At 43.5% G+C, this 18197-nt stretch overlaps 1 protein-coding gene across 3 annotated transcripts in view; it reads left to right on the forward strand.

Moving 5' to 3' along the window:
- LOC141051534 (beta-arrestin-1) overlaps positions 1 to 17961 on the forward strand; it is a 243229-nt gene extending 225268 nt beyond the window's left edge. For 2 of the 3 annotated variants that reach the window (XM_073548495.1, XM_073548496.1), the window contains exons 13-16: positions 3079 to 3102; positions 8306 to 8376; positions 10567 to 10618; positions 17110 to 17961. In XM_073548495.1, the coding sequence (XP_073404596.1) occupies positions 3079 to 3102; positions 8306 to 8376; positions 10567 to 10618; positions 17110 to 17221 (259 nt within the window). In that variant the 3' untranslated portion in view covers positions 17222 to 17961. The remainder of the gene's footprint in view (positions 1 to 3078; positions 3103 to 8305; positions 8377 to 10566; positions 10619 to 17109) is intronic. The other variant, XM_073548497.1, reaches the window with a different exon arrangement.
- The last annotated feature ends 236 nt before the right edge of the window (positions 17962 to 18197 follow it).

Below are 18197 nucleotides of genomic sequence, written 5' to 3' on the forward strand. Positions count from 1 at the left end.
CCTTCCCTCTTCTCCCTTCCCTCTTCTCCCTTCCCTCTTCTCCCTTCCCTCTTCTCCCTTCCCTCTTCTCCCTTCCCTCTTCTCCCTTCCCTCTTCTCCCTTCCCTCTTCTCCCTTCCCTCTTCTCCCTTCCCTCTTCTCCCTTCCCTCTTCTCCCTTCCCTCTTCTCCCTTCCCTCTTCTCCCTTCCCTCTTCTCCCTTCCCTCTTCTCCCTTCCCTCTTCTCCCTTCCCTCTTCTCCCTTCCCTCTTCTCCCTTCCCTCTTCTCCCTTCCCTCTTCTCCCTTCCCTCTTCTCCCTTCCCTCTTCTCCCTTCCCTCTTCTCCCTTCCCTCTCCTTCCCTCTTCTCCCTTCCCTCTTCTCCCTTCCCTCTTCTCCCTTCCCTCTTCTCCCTTCCCTCTTCTCCCTTCCCTCTTCTCCCTTCCCTCTTCTCCCTTCCCTCTCCTTCCCTCTTCTCCCTTCCCTCTTCTCCCTTCCCTCTTCTCCCTTCCCTCTTCTCCCTTCCCTCTTCTCCCTTCCCTCTTCTCCCTTCCCTCTTCTCCCTTCCCTCTTCTCCCTTCCCTCTTCTCCCTTCCCTCTCCTTCCCTCTTCTCCCTTCCCTCTCCTCCCTTCCCTCTCCTTCCCTCTTCTCCCTTCCCTCTTCTCCCTTCCCTCTTCTCCCTTCCCTCTTCTCCCTTCCCTCTTCTCCCTTCCCTCTTCTCCCTTCCCTCTTCTCCCTTCCCTCTTCTCCCTTCCCTCTTCTCCCTTCCCTCTTCTCCCTTCCCTCTTCTCCCTTCCCTCTTCTCCCTTCCCTCTTCTCCCTTCCCTCTTCTCCCTTCCCTCTTCTCCCTTCCCTCTTCTCCCTTCCCTCTTCTCCCTTCCCTCTTCTCCCTTCCCTCTCTTTCCCTCTTCTCCCCTCCCTCTTCTCCCTTCCCTCTTCTCCCTTCCCTCTTCTCCCTTCCCTCTTCTCCCTTCCCTCTTCTCCCTTCCCTCTTCTCCCTTCCCTCTTCTCCCTTCCCTCTTCTCCCTTCCCTCTTCTCCCTTCCCTCTTCTCCCTTCCCTCTTCTCCCTTCCCTCTTCTCCCTTCCCTCTTCTCCCTTCCCTCTTCTCCCTTCCCTCTTCTCCCTTCCCTCTTCTCCCTTCCCTCTTCTCCCTTCCCTCTTCTCCCTTCCCTCTTCTCCCTTCCCTCTTCTCCCTTCCCTCTTCTCCCTTCCCTCTTCTCCCTTCCCTCTTCTCCCTTCCCTCTTCTCCCTTCCCTCTTCTCCCTTCCCTCTTCTCCCTTCCCTCTTCTCCCTTCCCTCTTCTCCCTTCCCTCTCTCTCCCTTCCCTCTTCTCCCTTCCCTCTCCTCCCTTCCCTCTTCTCCCTTCCCTCTTCTCCCTTCCCTCTTCTCCCTTCCCTCTTCTCCCTTCCCTCTTCTCCCTTCCCTCTTCTCCCTTCCCTCTTCTCCCTTCCCTCTTCTCCCTTCCCTCTTCTCCCTTCCCTCTTCTCCCTTCCCTCTTCTCCCTTCCCTCTTCTCCCTTCCCTCTCCTTCCCTCTTCTCCCTTCCCTCTCCTTCCCTCTTCTCCCTTCCCTCTCCTTCCCTCTTCTCCCTTCCCTCTTCTCCCTTCCCTCTTCTCCCTTCCCTCTTCTCCCTTCCCTCTTCTCCCTTCCCTCTTCTCCCTTCCCTCTTCTCCCTTCCCTCTTCTCCCTTCCCTCTTCTCCCTTCCCTCTTCTCCCTTCCCTCTTCTCCCTTCCCTCTTCTCCCTTCCCTCTTCTCCCTTCCCTCTTCTCCCTTCCCTCTTCTCCCTTCCCTCTTCTCCCTTCCCTCTTCTCCCCTCCCTCTTCTCCCCTCCCTCTTCTCCCCTCCCTCTTCTCCCTTCCCTCTTCTCCCTTCCCTCTTCTCCCTTCCCTCTTCTCCCTTCCCTCTTCTCCCTTCCCTCTTCTCCCTTCCCTCTTCTCCCTTCCCTCTCCTCCCTTCCCTCTTCTCCCTTCCCTCTTCTCCCTTCCCTCTTCTCCCTTCCCTCTTCTCCCTTCCCTCTTCTCCCTTCCCTCTTCTCCCTTCCCTCTTCTCCCTTCCCTCTTCTCCCTTCCCTCTTCTCCCTTCCCTCTTCTCCCTTCCCTCTTCTCCCTTCCCTCTTCTCCCTTTCCTCTTCTCCCTTCCCTCTTCTCCCTTCCCTCTTCTCCCTTCCCTCTTCTCCCTTCCCTCTCCCTCTTGCCCCTTCTTCTTCCCGTTTTTTCTTCTTATCTTTAAGATAGGATAAGTCATTTCTATTACAGGGCTGGACAATCCCTTTAAATCTCCATAGGATGTTGCCTTTACTCATCTTGTACATGATGCATTATACTCTAGTTACACCCAAAGCTGCAGTGGCGGTGCTAATAGTTTCCTCCCATCTCCTCTTCTGCTTTTCCTCAGTTTTATGGCTTCCTTCCACCCCAGTCTGATTCAGTGTCTATACTGAACATGCTGTGCTGCATTGCATTGTGGGAGTTGTAGTTTTTACACCTCTCACATTAGGAGATAGAAAAGTGTCTTATAACAGGATCACAGGCGCTCATCTGCCAATACAATACTGGTGGATTTCAGACAACTGAATAGTGAATGCAACTCTGAATGTGACTAGAGTAATTCTATTGTTTCTTATTCTTCACTCACATCCAAAGCTGCATTTGCAATGTTACTAGTTTCATGCTCAGTCTCTCTTTTAGATGAAAACGATTTTTTATCACAAAGTATCTAAGCCTCCATGTACGAGCTGTCATTATTGTGTCATACAGTCTGTGAATGCAGCTTTGGATGTGAATAGAGCAAGTCCTGTATAGACATTGGACCTGGATGGGGTCACTAGGAAGAAAAAAAAAACAAAAAACTAGTACAACTGTCAATGCAGCTCTGGATGCAACTGGAGTAGAAGTGAAGTGATAGATTTACCTGTTCCATTCTGCAGTGGAGCTTTGATTTCTGTAAATGACCGCTGTGTGTGAATGAGCCTGGTGGTGGCCTCCCGCTGCCGGCTTACTGGGGGTTCAGGTGCCGGCTGCATGTGATTGTGGGGTCCGGTGAGTTGGGGTGCATTGATGCTTGCACTGACTAATTCTCTATCTACTTTGGATGATGGCAGCCTCCTTGGAGACCTGGCGTCCAGGTAATTGCTGAAACCTCCACAAGTCATGACCATGCACCAAATCCCACTGCATCTGTCTTGTAAAAGTGACTCTGTCCTCACTGCCCCCTGTCCTCACTGCCCCCTGTAATCACTGCCCCATGTCCTCACTGCCCCCTGTAATCACTGCCCCATGTCCTCACTGCCCCCTGTAATCACTGCCCCCTGTAATCACTGCCCCCTGTTCTCACTGCCCCCTGTTCTCACTGCCCCCTGTTCTCACTGCCCCCTGTTCTCACTGCCCCCTGTTCTCTCTGCCCCCTGTCCTCACTGCCCCCTGTCCTCACTACACCATGTCCTCACTGCGCCCTGTTCTCACTGCGCCCTGTTCTCACTGCGCCCTGTTCTCACTGCGCCCTGTTCTCACTGCGCCCTGTTCTCACTGCGCCCTGTTCTCACTGCGCCCTGTTCTCACTGCGCCCTGTCCTCACTGCCCCCTGTCCTCACTGCCCCTTGTCCTCACTGGCCTCTGTCCTCACTGCCCTCCATTCGTCACTGCCCTCTGTCCTCACTGCCCCCTGTCCTCACTGCCCCCTGTCCTCACTCCCCCTTGTCCTCACTGGCCTCTGTCCTCACTGCCCTCCATTCATCACTGCCCCCTGTCCTCACTGCCCTCTGTCCTCACTGCCCTCTGTCCTCACTGCCCTCTGTCCTCACTGCTCTCTGTCCTCACTGCCCCCTGTCCTCACTGCCCCCTGTCCTCGCTGCCCCCTGTCCTCGCTGCCCCCTGTCCTCGCTGCCCCCTGTCCTCACTGCCCCCTGTCCTCGCTGCCCCCTGTCCTCGCTGCCCCCCGTCCTCGCTGCCCCCCGTCCTCGCTGCCCCCCGTCCTCGCTGCCCCCCGTCCTCGCTGCCCTCCGTCCCTCGCTGCCCTCCGTCCCTCGCTGCCCTCCGTCCCTCGCTGCCCTCCGTCCCTCGCTGCCCTCCGTCCCTCGCTGCCCTCCGTCCCTCGCTGCCCTCCGTCCCTCACTGCCCTCCGTCCCTCACTGCCCTCCGTCCCTCACTGCCCTCCGTCCCTCACTGCCCTCCGTCCCTCACTGTCCTCCCTCCACCACCTCCACCTGTTCTCGTTGCCCCCTGTCCTCACTGCCCCCTGTCCTCACTGCCCCCTGTCCTCACTGCCCCCTGTCCTCACAGCCCTCCGTCCCTCACTGTCCCGTCCCTCACTGCCCTCTGTCCCTCACTGTCCCTGTCCTCACTGCTCCCTGTCCTCACTGCCCTCTGTCCTCACTGCCCCTGTCCTCACTGCCCTCTGTCCTCACTGCCCTCTGTCCTCACTGCCCTCTGTCCTCACTGCCCTCTGTCCTCACTGCCCCCTGTCCTCACTGCCCCCTGTCCTCACTGCCCCCTGTCCTCACTGCCCCCGTCCTCACTGCCCCCTGTCCTCACTGCCCTCTGTCCTGACTGCCCTCTGTCCTGACTGCCCTCTGTCCTGACTGCCCTCTGTCCTGACTGCCCTCTGTCCTGACTGCCCTCTGTCCTGACTGCCCTCTGTCCTGACTGCCCTCTGTCCTGACTGCCCTCTGTCCTGACTGCCCTCTGTCCTGACTGCCCTCTGTCCTGACTGCCCTCTGTCCTGACTGCCCTCTGTCCTGACTGCCCCCTGTCCTGACTGCCCCCTGTCCTGACTGCCCCCTGTCCTGACTGCCCCCTGTCCTGACTGCCCCCTGTCCTGACTGCCCCCTGTCCTGACTGCCCCCTGTCCTGACTGCCCCCTGTCCTGACTGCCCCCTGTCCTGACTGCCCCCTGTCCTGACTGGCCCCTGTCCTGACTGGCCCCTGTCCTCACTGGCCTCTGTCCTCACTGGCCTCAGTGCCCCCTGCCCCTGTTCTCACATTGCCCTCTGTCCATGACAGCCCTTTGTCCTCACTGCCCTCTGTCCTCACTGTTCTCTTTCCTCACTGCCCCCTGTTTTCAATGCCCTCTGTCCATCTCTATGCCCAGTGTCCTGTGCCAGGCGGGCGGCTGCATGAACCATTCCTATATCCCATCATCCACCAGTCAGTGAATCTATGTCTACTGGTTATACTAGTGCTGGGTTATACCGGGAATCACTATACTGGGACTGGTTATACTGGGACTAGTTATTCTGGAACTAATTATACTGGGACTGGTCACGTTGGTGCTGGTTATACTGGGACTGGTCACGTTGGTGCTGGTTATACTGGGACTGGTCACGTTGGTGCTGGTTATACTGGGACTGGTTACGTTGGTGCTGGTTATACTGGGACTGGTTACGTTGGTGCTGGTTATACTGGGACTGGTCACGTTGGTGCTGGTTATACTGGGACTGGTCACGTTGGTGCTGGTTATACTGGGACTGGTCACGTTGGTGCTGGTTATACTGGGACTGGTCACGTTGGTGCTGGTTATACTGGGACTGGTCACGTTGGTGCTGGTTATACTGGGACTGGTCACGTTGGTGCTGGTTATACTGGGATTGGTCACGTTGGTGCTGGTTATACTGGGACTGGTCACGTTGGTGCTGGTTATACTGGGACTGGTCACGTTGGTGCTGGTTATACTGGGACTGGTTACGTTGGTGCTGGTTATACTGGGACTGGTCACGTTGGTGCTGGTTATACTGGGACTGGTCACGTTGGTGCTGGTTATACTGGGACTGGTCACGTTGGTGCTGGTTATACTGGGACTGGTCACGTTGGTGCTGGTTATACTGGGACTGGTCACGTTGGTGCTGGTTATACTGGGACTGGTCACGTTGGTGCTGGTTATACTGGGACTGGTCACGTTGGTGCTGGTTATACTGGGACTGGTTACGTTGGTGCTGGTTATACTGGGACTGGTCACGTTGGTGCTGGTTATACTGGGACTGGTCACGTTGGTGCTGGTTATACTGGGACTGGTCACGTTGGTGCTGGTTATACTGGGACTGGTTACGTTGGTGCTGGTTATACTGGGACTGGTCACGTTGGTGCTGGTTATACTGGGACTGGTCACGTTGGTGCTGGTTATACTGGGACTGGTCACGTTGGTGCTGGTTATACTGGGACTGGTCACGTTGGTGCTGGTTATACGTGATTAGTAACATAGTTATTAAGGTTGAAGGGAGACTTTAAGTCTTGATTGGGTATGCGGGGACCAGTTGGTTGTTTTGTCATGGAGGAAACCTGTTTCTTTATATAATCAGACACTGATAGAATGTATTTTGTATCTTTTATCTGTTTATATTGTCAGATTGTAGATTTCCGGGGTCAGTAGATGATTATGGGGGTGGGGGGCATATAGGGCAGAGCAAACAATAGAAACTAGGGAGCTTCTCCAGTCTATATGACGATGTCAAACTTTTAACTTGGCATTTGATGATATCTAGTGAGATCATTGTAGGATGGAGGAGGAGGTGAGCTGTCCCAATCACTTACAGGCACGCTGTGTAACCAATGCAGAGGTCCTTGTGCAGAGAGGGGGAGGAAGTGACCTGTCCCATAAACTATTGACTTTTATGGAAGAGTTTTGCCATTCTCCATGTTATGGGCCAAGGTCAGTGCACAGTAGGAGGAGGAGGTGATCTGTGATATCACCTATTGTGAATGGTGGATTTTCTGTTATCTGCTGTGTATAGAGGTGTTATCAGGAGGAGGAGGTGAGCTGTGACATCACCTATTGTGAATGGTGGATCCTGTGCTATCTACTGTATATATAGAAGTGTTATCAGTCATTGTACAGGAGGAGGTGAGCTGTGACATCACCTATTGTGAATGGTGGATCTTGTGTTATCTGCTGTGTATAGAAGTGTTATCAGGAGGAGGAGGTGAGCTGGGACATCACCTTTTGTGAATGGAGGATCCTGTGTTATCTGCTGTGTATAGAGGTGTTATCAGGAGGAGGAGGTGAGCTTTGACATCACCTATTGTGAATGGTGGATCTTGTGTTATCTGCTGTGTATAGAGGTGTTATCAGGAGGAGGAGGTGAGCTGGGACATCACCTTTTGTGAATGGAGGATCCTGTGTTATCTGCTGTGTATAGAGGTGTTATCAGGAGGAGGAGGTGAGCTTTGACATCACCTATTGTGAATGGTGGATCTTGTGTTATCTGCTGTGTATAGAGGTGTTATCAGGAGGAGGAGGTGAGCTGGGACATCACCTTTTGTGAATGGAGGATCCTGTGTTATCTGCTGTGTATAGAGGTGTTATCAGGAGGAGGTGAGCTTTGACATCACCTATTGTGAATGGTGGATCTTGTGTTATCTGCTGTGTATAGAGGTGTTATCAGGAGGAGGAGGTGAGCTGGGACATCACCTTTTGTGAATGGAGGATCCTGTGTTATCTGCTGTATATATAGAAGTGTTATCAGTCATTGTACAGGAGAAGGTGAGCTGTGCATGTTTTGTGTTTGCATCTACCTGGCATGGGATTGATAATCTGAGTTACAGGACGATCTGCATTCAGAGCTGCATTCAGAATTCTGCTTCTCTACATCAGATTACTGCCCACAGCAGGAATAACCACTACATCTTCCACAACACAAAACAGCAGAACAGTGTTAGTTCGAGAAAAAAATAAATCAGCAGAACTGTGACGGCAGCTCTCACTGTGACTGGAGCATAAATCACCTCCAGAGCTGTATTCACAATGCTGCTGTATTTAGCACAGTGCTGGCGAACAAACATGAACTTTTCTGCAACAAATTGTGAGGGATAGATGTCCCTGCAGTCGGGGGAACCAGGTGTAAGTAAGCAGAATCGTGAATGCACCTCTGGAAGTAATTGGAGTATGAAAGATGATCTTCATTTAACTCTTTACTCACTTTGGCCTTTTAATTTGAATTACTGTACACAATCACTGATTAGATATTTTGAATCTTGACACTTCACTACTGCATGTAGAATTATGCACGCTGCATGTCATGATGTGCTCTTGATTTTATCAGTGTTTACAACTCTCTAGCCCCACCCCTGAGGAACTTATTTAATTTTTGTATTGTAGTGAGATGAATATTTTCAATCCAGTGACCATTCAGGCTGATAGACTGGGGTTCTGCTTTGGTTTATGCCCTTTTTAGGGAACCTGTGATGTCCTAATCATATAAGAACAATCTAAAGCTCAAAGTTTTCCGACAGTTCGCTGCTAGGAGCAATATTTTTTAAATTTATTTTTGATTATTTTAGTTTTACATACAATTAAAAAAAAAATTGACATTGACCACAGATTTCTCTCTTGCGCTGCAGTGATGTCGCTGTGGAGCTTCCTTTTACTTTGATGCATCCGAAACCCAAGGAGGAGCCTCTACACCGAGACGGTAAGAACTGTCTTTTTTTTTTTTTTATAGAAAAGACCAGTAAACTTACAGTGGCTTGCAAAAGTATTCACCCCCCTTGGCATTTTTACCTATTTTGTTACATTACAACTTGGGTGTAAATATCTTTGTAATCCGATTTGTGTGTGATGCATCAGCACTAAATAGTCTAAGGTGGTGAAGTGAGAAAAATCTAGGCAAAAATTAAATGCATGGACTCAAATAACTAAAAATTAGCATGTGCATATGTATTCACCCCTTTATCTATGAAGCCCCTAAAAATTTCTGGTGCAAGCATTTCTGTTCTCTAAGTCTCATGCTTTGTGACAGGGCGTCCCCCTGAGTGCAATCTAAGTGTCACATGTGTCAGTATATACACTTTACCTTTTCTGTAAGGCCACAGAGGCTGCAACACCATTAACGAGAGACTCTTCTAACCAAACACCACCATGAAGACCAAGGAGATCTCCAAACAACAACACGGAGACCAAGGAGATCTCCAAATAACACCATGAAGACCAAGGAGATCTCCTCGCAACACCATGAAGACCAAGGAGATCTCAAAACCAAAACATAAAGACCAAGGAGATCTTCAAGCAACACCATGAAGACCAAGGAGATCTCCAAACAACACCATGAAGACCAAGGAGATCTTCAAACAACATCATGAAGACCAAGGAGATCTCCAAACATGACCACGAAGGCCAAGTAGAATTCCAAACACTACCATGAAGACCAAGTAGACCTCCAAACACTACCATGAAGACCAAGGAGATCTCCAAACAACACCATGAAGACCAAGGAGATCTCCAAACAACACCATGAACACCAAGATCTCGAGGCAACACCATGAAGACCAAGGAGATCTCCAAACAAGTCAGGGAGAAAGTTGTTGAGAAGTATAAGTCAGGGTTGGGTTATAAAAAAAAATCCTTAATCTCTGATGATAACCCAGAGCACTATCAAATCCATCATCCCCAAATAGAGAACATGGTATCATGACAAACCTACCCAGAGAGGGTGGTCCACCAAAACTCTCGGCCCAGGCAAGGAGGGCTTAAAACAGAGAGACAGCACAGAGACCAAAGGTAACCCTGAAGGAGCTGCAGGGTTTTCAAGCAGAGACTGTAGTATCTGTCCATACGACCACAATAAGCCGTACACTCCATAGAGGTGGCCTTTATGGAAAAGTGGTCAGAAAATAGCCTTTACTTACACACAAAAATTGTAAGGCTCGTTTTGAGTTTGCCAATAGACATGTGGGAGACTACGCGAATGTATGGAGGAAGGTGCTGTGGTCAGATGAGACCAAAATGTAACTTTTTTGGCCACCAAGGTAAACACTATGCCTGGCACCAAACCAACACAGCTCATGACCCCAAGAAGACCATCCCCACTGTGAAAAATAGTGGTGGTAGCAACATGCTATGGAGCTGTTTTTCGGTAGCAGGGACAGGGAAAAAAGTTGAGGGGAAAATGGATGGCGCAAAATGCAAAACCTGTTTGTAAGTGATCTGAATTGGGACGTAGGTTCACCTTCCAACAAGAAAATGACCCAAAGCAAGACTCGAGTGGTTTACGGGGAAATGTGTAAATGTTCTGGAGCGGCTGAGTCACAGCCCAGACCTTAATCCAATAGAGAATCTGTGGTCACACCTGAAGATCGCTGTTAACCAGAGGAAACATCTAGCATGAAGGAGTTGGAGCAGTTTTGCCTTGAGAAAAGGGCAAAAATTCTAGAGGCAAAATGTGGAAAGCTCATCGAGACTTATCCAAAGTGATTTGCAGCTGAAATTGCAGTAAAAAGAGGCTCTACAAAGTACCGACTTTAGGGGGGTGAATAGCTATGCACACTGAAGTTTTCAGCTTTTTTGTCCTTATTGTTGTGTCCTTCACACTAAAAAGAAAACCAAAAGTTCACAGTTATCTGAATGTTCTTACATTAACTGATACAAGCCGATAGTTTGGGCGTCACGTTGTCACTAACAGGCAAATGTCGTATATTAAATTTGTCAAATACATATTTTGAGAATCATTTAGTCAGAGTCAGATTAAAAAAAGGAAAAATTATGTGGAAAATGTAATTATTTTGTTAATCATACATGTTTTATAATTAATCACTATTCGTATTCCCGGTAGTTTGGTGTCTGTGAAGTTTGGTTGTGACTTGATGATTGTGACTTTCTCTTATAGTTCCTGAGAGTGAAGCTCCTATAGATACAAATCTCATAGAGTTTGATACAAAGTAAGCTACAAGTGTCTGTAATATCAAGTATCCTCTGTATAATAACATCCATGATCAGGATTCGTGTCTGATACTGCTGCATGTCTGATCTAACCGTTCTGTCTCTCCTGCATGGCTTTCATTCATCATTGCATGCACATAGCGAAAGGAAAACCAAAGTAAGACATGATGTTCCTGATCCTTCTACTACATTGCTTATGCTATGAAAGTGATTTGGAGGAAAACTCCACTCACCGCTGATATCAGTCTAACTTGAGTACAACAAACCGGCATCCAATAATATCATCAGTATATAACTATAATACTGCCCCTATGTACAAGAATATAACTACTATAATACTGCCTCCTATGTACAAGAATGTAACTACTATAATACTGCCCCCTATGTACAAGAATATAAACTACTATAATACTGCCTCCTATGTACAAGAATATAACTACTATAATACTGCCCCTATGTACAAGAATATAACTACTATAATACTGCTCCTATGTACAAGAATATAGCTACTATAATACTGCCTCCTATGGACAGGAATATAACTACTATAATACTGCCCCCTATGTACCAGAATATAACTACTATAATACTGCTCCCTATGTACAAAATATAACTACTATAATACTGCTCCTATGTACAAGAATATAACTACTATAATACTGCCCCTATGTACAAGAATATAACTACTATAATACTGCTCCCTATGTACAAAATATAACTACTATAATACTGCTCCTATGTACAAGAATATAACTACTATAATACTGCCCCCTATGTACAAAATATAACTACTATAATACTGCTCCTATGTACAAGAATATAACTACTATAATACTGCTCCTATGTACCAGAATATAACTACTATAATACTGCTCCCTATGTACAAAATATAACTACTATAATACTGCTCCTATGTACAAGAATATAACTACTATAATACTGCCCCTATGTACAAGAATATAACTACTATAACACTGCTCCCTATGTACCAGAATATAACTACTATAATACTGCTCCCTATGTACAAAATATAACTACAATAATAATGTCCCCTATATACAAGAATATAACTACTATAATACTGCCCCTATGTACAAGAATATAACTACTATAATACTGCTCCTATGTACAAGAATGTAACCACTATAATACTGCTCCTATGTACAAGAATGTAACTACTATAATACTGCTCCTATGTACAAGAATGTAACCACTATAATACTGCTCCTATGTACAAGAATGTAACTACTATAATACTGCTCCTATGTACAAGAATATAACTACTATAATGCTGCTCCTATGTACAAGAATATAACTACTATAATACTGCCCCTATGTACAAGAATATAACTACTATAATACTGCCCCCTATGTACAAGAATATAACTACTATAATACTGCCCCTATGTACAAGAATATAACTACTATAATACTGCCCCTATGTACAAGAATATAACTACTATAATACTGCCCCTATGTACAAGAATATAACTGCTATAATACTGCCCCTATGTACAAGAATATAACTACTATAACACTGCCCCCTATGTACAAGAATATAACTACTATAATACTGCCCCTATGTACAAGAATATAACTACTATAATACTGCCCCTATGTACAAGAATATAACTACTATAATACTGCTCCTATGTGCAAGAATATAACTACTATAATACTGCCCCTATGTACAAGAATATAACTACTATAACACTGCTCCCTATGTACCAGAATATAACTACTATAATACTGCTCCCTATGTACAAAATATAACTACCATAATACTGCCCCTATGTATAAGAATATAACTACCATATTACTGCCCCTATGTATAAGAATATAACTACTATAATACTGCTCCTATGTACAAGAATGTAACTATAATACTGCCCCCTATGTACAAGAATGTAACTACTATAATACTGCCCCTATGTACAAGAATATAACTACTATAATACTGTCTCCTATGTACAAGAATATAACTACTATAATACTGCCCCTATGTATAAGCATATAACTACTATAATACTGCCCCTATGTATAAGCATATAACTACTATAATACTGCTCCTATGTACAAGAATGTACCTACTATAATACTGCCCCTATGTACAAGAATATAACTACTATAATACTGCCCCCTATGTACAAGAATATAACTACTATAATACTGCCCCTATGTACAAGAATATAACTATTATAATACTGCCCCTATGTACAAGAATATAGCTACTATAATACTGCCCCTATGTACAAGAATATAACTACTATAATACTGCCCCTATGTACAAGAATATAGCTACTATAATACTGCCCCTATGTACAAGAATATAGCTGCTATAATACTGCCCCTATGTACAAGAATATATCTACTATAATACTGCACCTATGTACAAGAATATAACTACTATAATACTGCCCCCTATGTACAAGAATATAACTACTATAATACTGCTCCTATGTACAAGAATATAACTACTATAATACTGCCCCCTATGTACAAGAATATAACTTCTATAATACTGCTCCTATGTACAAGAATATAACTACTATAATACTGCCCCTATGTACAAGAATATACCTACTATAATACTGCTCCGTATGTACAAGAATATAACTACTATAATACTGCTCCCTATGTACAAGAATATAACTACTATAATACTGCCCCTGTGTACAAGAATATAACTACTATAATACTGCCCCCTATGTACAAGAATATTACTACTATAATACTGCTCCTATGTACAAGAATATAACTACTATGATACTGCCCCTATGTACAAAAATATAACTACTATAATACTGCCCCCTATGTACAAGAATATAACTTCTATAATACTGCCCCTATGTACAAGAATATAACTACTATAATACTGCCCCTATGTACAAGAATATAACTACTATAATACTGCCCCTATGTACAAGAATATACCTACTATAATACTGCTCCCTATGTACAAGAATATAACTACTATAATACTGCTCCCTATGTACAAGAATATAACTACTATAATACTGCCCCTGTGTACAAGAATATAACTACTATAATACTGCCCCCTATGTACAAGAATATAACTACTATAATACTGCTCCTATGTACAAGAATATAACTACTATAATACTGCCCCCTATGTACAAGAATATAACTACTATAAAACTGCCCCTATGTACAAGAATATAACTACTATAATACTGCTCCCTATGTACAAGAATATAACTACTATAATACTGCCTCCTATGGACAGGAATATAACTACTATAATACTGCCCCCTATGTACCAGAATATAACTACTATAATACTGCCCCCTATGTACCAGAATATAACTACTATAATACTGCTCCCTATGTACAAAATATAACTACTATAATACTGCTCCTATGTACAAGAATATAACTACTATAATACTGCCCCTATGTACAAGAATATAACTACTATAATACTGCTCCCTATGTACAAAATATAACTACTATAATACTGCTCCTATGTACAAGAATATAACTACTATAATACTACCCCCTATGTACCAGAATATAACTACTATAATACTGCTCCCTATGTACAGAATATAACTACTATAATACTGCTCCTATGTACAAGAATATAACTACTATAATACTGCCCCTATGTACAAGAATATAACTACTATAACACTGCTCCCTATGTACCAGAATATAACTACTATAATACTGCTCCCTATGTACAAAATATAACTACAATAATAATGTCCCCTATATACAAGAATATAACTACTATAATACTGCTCCTATGTACAAGAATGTAACCACTATAATACTGCTCCTATGTACAAGAATGTAACTACTATAATACTGCTCCTATGTACAAGAATATAACTACTATAATGCTGCTCCTATGTACAAGAATATAACTACTATAATACTGCCCCTATGTACAAGAATATAACTACTATAATACTGCCCCCTATGTACAAGAATATAACTACTATAATACTGCCCCTATGTACAAGAATATAACTACTATAATACTGCCCCTATGTACAAGAATATAACTACTATAATACTGCCCCCTATGTACAAGAATATAACTACTATAATACTGCCCCTATGTACAAGAATATAACTACTATAACACTGCTCCCTTGTACAAGAATATAACTACTATAATACTGCTCCTATGTGCAAGAATATAACTACTATAATACTGCCCCTATGTACAAGAATATAACTACTATAACACTGCTCCCTATGTACCAGAATATAACTACTATAATACTGCTCCCTATGTACAAGAATATAACTACTATAATACTGCCCCTGTGTACAAGAATATAACTACTATAATACTGCCCCCTATGTACAAGAATATAACTACTATAATACTGCTCCTATGTACAAGAATATAACTACTATAATACTGCCCCCTATGTACAAGAATATAACTACTATAATACTGCTCCTATGTACAAGAATATAACTACTATAATACTGCCCCCTATGTACAAGAATATAACTACTATAATACTGCTCCTATGTACAAGAATATAACTACTATAATACTGCCCCCTATGTACAAGAATATAACTACTATAATACTGCCCCCTATGTACAAGAATATAACTACTATAATACTGCTCCCTATGTACAAGAATATAACTACTATAATACTGCTCCTATGTACAAGAATATAACTACTATAATACTGCTCCTATGTACAAGAATATAACTAATATAATACTGCTCCCATGTACAAGAATATAACTACTATAATACTGCCACTATGTACAAGAATATAACTACTATAATACTGCTCCTATGTACAAGAATATAACTACTATAATACTGCCACTATGTACAAGAATATAACTACTATAATACTGCCCCTTTATACTTGGAATGTGAAAAGCATTTTAATATTTGATTTAAATTTATCTTTATAAATATAATTTTAATTCTAAATACCGATATTAAGCGCTGATCACATTTCTATCTGGTGCTGTTTATTCTTATGTTTCCGCTGTTTTGTGTTATCTTTTTCTCACCATCTATCCCTCATTTTCATGATCTTGTATTTATCCAAATGTTACCGATCAATATCAGATGAATTTTGTAAAAAAAAAAAAAAAACATTTAATTTTTGCAGTTTTCATCCTGTAGTGATCTACATTTTCTCACCTTAATTAATATAAATTGTATATGTATCATAAACGGTTGAAACCAGAAGTTTCCATCCACTATATAAAAATAAACATCTGCTTGTTTTCTCAATATCTGACATGAAATCAGAATAAACTTTTCCCGCTTTAGGCCATTTAGGATTTCCATAATTATTAATATTTGCAAAATGCTAGAATAATGAGAGAGAATCTTTGAAAACATTTTTATTATTTACTGCAGTTAAAAGTTTCCATCCATTTCATTAGTATTTGGTACCATTCAATGACTTGGGTTAGACGTTTGGGATTTCCTTCCCCAAGCTTCTCACAATAGTTGGTCGAAATTTGGGCCCATTCCTCCTGGCAATACTGGTGTAACTGCTCCAGGTTTGTAGGTCGCCCTGCTCTCACCGGCCTTTTTAGCTTTGCCCATACATTTTCAATAGGATTGAGATCAGGGCTTTTGTTATCCTGAAGCCATTTTGTTGTTGCCGTTTTGACAGTATGCTTCGGGTAAACTTCTGCTTTCAATTGTATCTAGTTAGGTCTTTTTTGACCTGTAACAGGTCGGAATGAGAAGTTTTTGGTTCATTTAGACAGTTTTTTTTCTGCCTATTTTTATTGTGTACATTCAGAAATGTTTGTACTGGTATTGTCAGATATTACAGTCACCATCTCGAAAGTGGTTTTCTCCTTTTTATATTAAATCTTTGTCGTAAAGACATGTCTTTTGGATTACACCACTGGGTCCATGAGCTGGGAACCCAACGAGTAGGTAGATGAGAAGTTGGCCAAATATTGTCAAGATCTGGTTGTAACATTTTCGTTGGATGGCCAACTACGTCTGGCGCCTCCGTCCATTGGTTTTCCTCCAGACCCATTTAGGTTCTTTCATATTCTTCATACTCCTTTTTTATCCTTCCAAACTTTGAATCTCCCACTGGGACAAAGGATTAGACATGTTGAAATTAGACATGTCTTCTTCTTCTATCCCTTGACATCTCATCTGTTTATCTGGGACGATAAGTTGTTTCCATTGTCCTACGACAGTCGGCCAATCTCATAGAATCATAGAACGGTAGAGTTGGAAGGGACCTCCTGGGCCATCTGGTCCAACCCCCTGCTCAAAGCAGGATTTGCTAAATCATCCCAGACAGATGTCTGTCCAGTCTCTGTTTGAAGGCTTCCATTGAAGGAGAACTCGCCACCTCTCGTGGACACCTGTTCCACTCATTGATCACTCTAATCTCATTGACTCAAGTAGATCCATTTGACTTTAGCGCCACTTCTTTTTGTAAAAATCCCGTGATCGCCCTTCTGACCTTTTTTCTCTTTTTACTTATTTTCTGCTCAAGCGATGATGACATCGTCTTTGAAGATTTTGCTCGGCAAAGACTGAAAGGGATGAAAGACGACAAGGAAGAGGAAGATGAAGGAACGAACTCCCCTCCGATGAACGACAGATAAACGGGGACTCTCATTGTACCTTTTTCGACGTGTAAAACTCGTGGATTGGGCGTCTTTATTTGTACTCTAAAGAGCCCCCCCCCAAAAAAAAAAGTAACCCAGATTTTGGCAGCCCTTATAATCTTCTTGCTGTGCCATAATTGTCGATCTGCATCTCGCTACTTCTTTTCACTTCTGGCTGACACTTCAAAAAAAAGAATTTTAGAGTGCAATCATGATTCGTGCAACCGATTACGTAAAAGGCGTTCTTGTAGCACTTTTCTATTAACCGAGTCTTTTATGAATTTTGTATAATTCCGGTAAGAATCATACAAGTATTTGTTACGGAAAACGAAAAGTTAGTAAAAAAAAAAAAAATCACGCGGCTTTGAAGGAAATCAGAAGCTGACGCATTTTATACGAAGTGACGCGTTCTACGTGGCGACTGTACGGCAACGTGTTGGTGAATCGGGGGGGGGAGACCTAATAGCACTTTAGTAGGTTCAAAAATTTATTTCGAAGAAATTATAAAATGGAGGAAAGGAAATTTTTTGATACAAAAATTATTCGGAATTCGGTGTCAAGTATTGGTTTGATCCAACTCTTTCCAGACGTTCTCCATCAACTCGCGATCAACCTGAGATGGAGAATTTCTAATTTTGGATTTCAATCCATGTTCGCCCATTGGTAAGAACTGGTTTGGCCAAGTTGGATCAGTTGTTAGGATCTGCAATTGTTGGTCTCGGTGGCCAAAAAATAATGGTCTATTTCAGAAAAATGAGGCTATTTATTACGAAAACTTTTTGGCCAATTTTTAGGGAAGCTGAATTTCGTAGGATGGATCATTTAGATGATACATTCACAATTTTGATTTTTAGAAATTCCCATTTGGAATTTTTTTTTTATAGCTATAATATCCTATCATTTCACTTTGCATAGATTTGTGGCCAAGAGTAAAACGTATAGTAGGGTTTTACAAATCATGACCGAGGCTAAA

The sequence above is a fragment of the Dendrobates tinctorius genome, unplaced genomic scaffold, assembly GCF_039654945.1.
Source record: "Dendrobates tinctorius isolate UK_male_01 unplaced genomic scaffold, ASM3965494v1 ptg000157l, whole genome shotgun sequence".
Lineage (NCBI taxonomy): Eukaryota > Metazoa > Chordata > Amphibia > Anura > Dendrobatidae > Dendrobates > Dendrobates tinctorius.